At 55.6% G+C, this 1729-nt stretch overlaps 1 protein-coding gene across 5 annotated transcripts in view; it reads right to left on the bottom strand.

The window, feature by feature from the left end:
- Positions 1-1729, bottom strand: part of POP7 (processing of precursor 7, ribonuclease P/MRP subunit (S. cerevisiae)) — a 17899-nt gene that overhangs the window by 15896 nt on the left and 274 nt on the right. For 2 of the 5 annotated variants that reach the window (XM_011943928.1, XM_011943930.1), the window contains exons 2-3: positions 1547-1721; positions 389-1074 (exon numbers count right to left, since the gene is read on the bottom strand). In XM_011943928.1, the coding sequence (XP_011799318.1) occupies positions 642-1064 (423 nt within the window). In that variant the 5' untranslated portion in view covers positions 1065-1074; positions 1547-1721 and the 3' untranslated portion in view covers positions 389-641. Of the gene's footprint in view, positions 1-388; positions 1075-1488; position 1729 lie in introns of those variants that run through there. The other 3 variants (XR_001001943.1, XM_011943927.1, XM_011943931.1) reach the window with 3 other exon arrangements.

Below are 1729 nucleotides of genomic sequence, written 5' to 3'. Positions count from 1 at the left end.
AAAAAAAAAAAAAAAAGTGTTTTTTTGCATAGACAGGGTCTCAGTATGTCATCTAGAATGGAGTGCAGATGGCACGATCATAACTCACTGTACCTTCAAACTCCCAGGCTCAAGCGATCTTTCCGCCTCAGCCTCCGCCAGCAGCTTGGACTACAAACTGGAGCCACTGCACCCAACTAGAAGATGAAAATCGTTAAAACAAACATTGGGATGACTGGGCTTCTGCACTGTACTGTTTTGTTACACTGCTCATAGCACAATTTATGGTCTCTATGGAGGCAAGAAACACTTGGGTTCCCCTTTCAGCTAGATTCTTGTAGCGTTTCCTACCATCCCTATTCAGGCACACACAGAATTTACACAGGAAAAGAGTCAGTGGCAGTGGAGGTGGCAGGACACTAGTACAACAGGATTTTTTATTTATATGGCAATAGTTACAGATCACACACACACACACTCAGGAAGACCCACTAACTGGGCTCACCAAGAGACAATAACCCCCCCCTGCCCCGCCCTCAATGCAGAGTACTTTGGGCTTCCAGGGAACAGGACTTTTCTTACATGGCTCTGGTCCGAGGTCCAGTACTCGGCATGCGAAGAGCCACATCATGGAGGGGATAAGTGGAGGAGTGTCTTTTCAATTACTTGGGTGTGACCCTGAAGACTCGAATGTGGATGGCTGAGTTGTTGCGGATCCGAGTCAGTGGCTCCCGTGTATCGGTCTCTGGCTCCAGCTCATCAACAAGCTCCACCGTGGAGGTATTGGCAGCCACCTGCAAGGACCCGAAGCTGCCCGCCTGCAGCTGCAGCGCGATGTTGATGGCGCGGTTGATGGCCAGGCCCAAGCCGTGAATGTAGATCTCAGAGCACGCGTTCTGACCCCGGGCCCCTCCGTCCAGCAGCTTCTGGCAGCGTGCCAGCTGGGCCTTAAAGTCAGTCTTCATATTGACATAAATGTCATTGGGCCTCCGGGGCAGGCGGTTGGGAAGCCTTTTCCTAAGGGTGTACTCCACCGGATCCAGTTCAGCCTCCACGGCACCTCGGGGCTCTCGGTTTTCTGCCATGCTGTGTGCCCTGGCATGGGAAAGGGATGAGATCAGAGGGATCACAGTGACCTCGAAGCCTTTCCTACCCCTTTTCCTGTACAAAGGGTGTACCTGGCCCGGCAGTGGCTCACGCCTGTAACCTCAGCACTTTGGGAAGCCGAGGCGGGAGGATCACTGGTGCCTGCGTGTTTGATACCAGCCTGGGCAACACAGCAAGGCCCTGTCTTAAAAATTTTTTTTTCAATTACCCGGGCCGAGGCGGGAGGATCGCTTGAGATCGGGAGTTCGAGGCTACAGTGAGCCGTGATCGAGCCACTGCACTCTAGCCTGGGAAACAGAGCAAGCCGCTATCTGAAACAAATACAAAAACAAAGGGTGCACCCTAGAGGGGACACACTCGACAACCCTGTTTCCTTCCGGCCCCTCGTCCCCTCCTACCCACCTCCAGATCCCACGTCTCCCCCAACCTCGCGCCTCTCCGCCGCCCCTCCCGTGCTCACTCTCTTCGCTCCACAGGGCCTTCCAGGCGCGCGAGGCCCGCTCCCCGCCAGGCCACTCAAGGGTTCGCTGGCCAGCCCAAGTAACCGCGACCCCAGGTCCCAGGGAAAGAAAGACGGGGGCGCAACCAACCCGCCGGCTCGTGGGCGCCCGGCCAGCGCCGCGGTCCTGAACGGGCTGCGGAA

Source organism: Colobus angolensis, unplaced genomic scaffold (assembly GCF_000951035.1).
Source record: "Colobus angolensis palliatus isolate OR3802 unplaced genomic scaffold, Cang.pa_1.0 Scaffold222, whole genome shotgun sequence".
Classification (NCBI taxonomy): domain Eukaryota; kingdom Metazoa; phylum Chordata; class Mammalia; order Primates; family Cercopithecidae; genus Colobus; species Colobus angolensis.
Note: the sequence above shows the minus strand (reverse complement) of the source record. Positions and strands in the feature narration are given on the sequence as shown.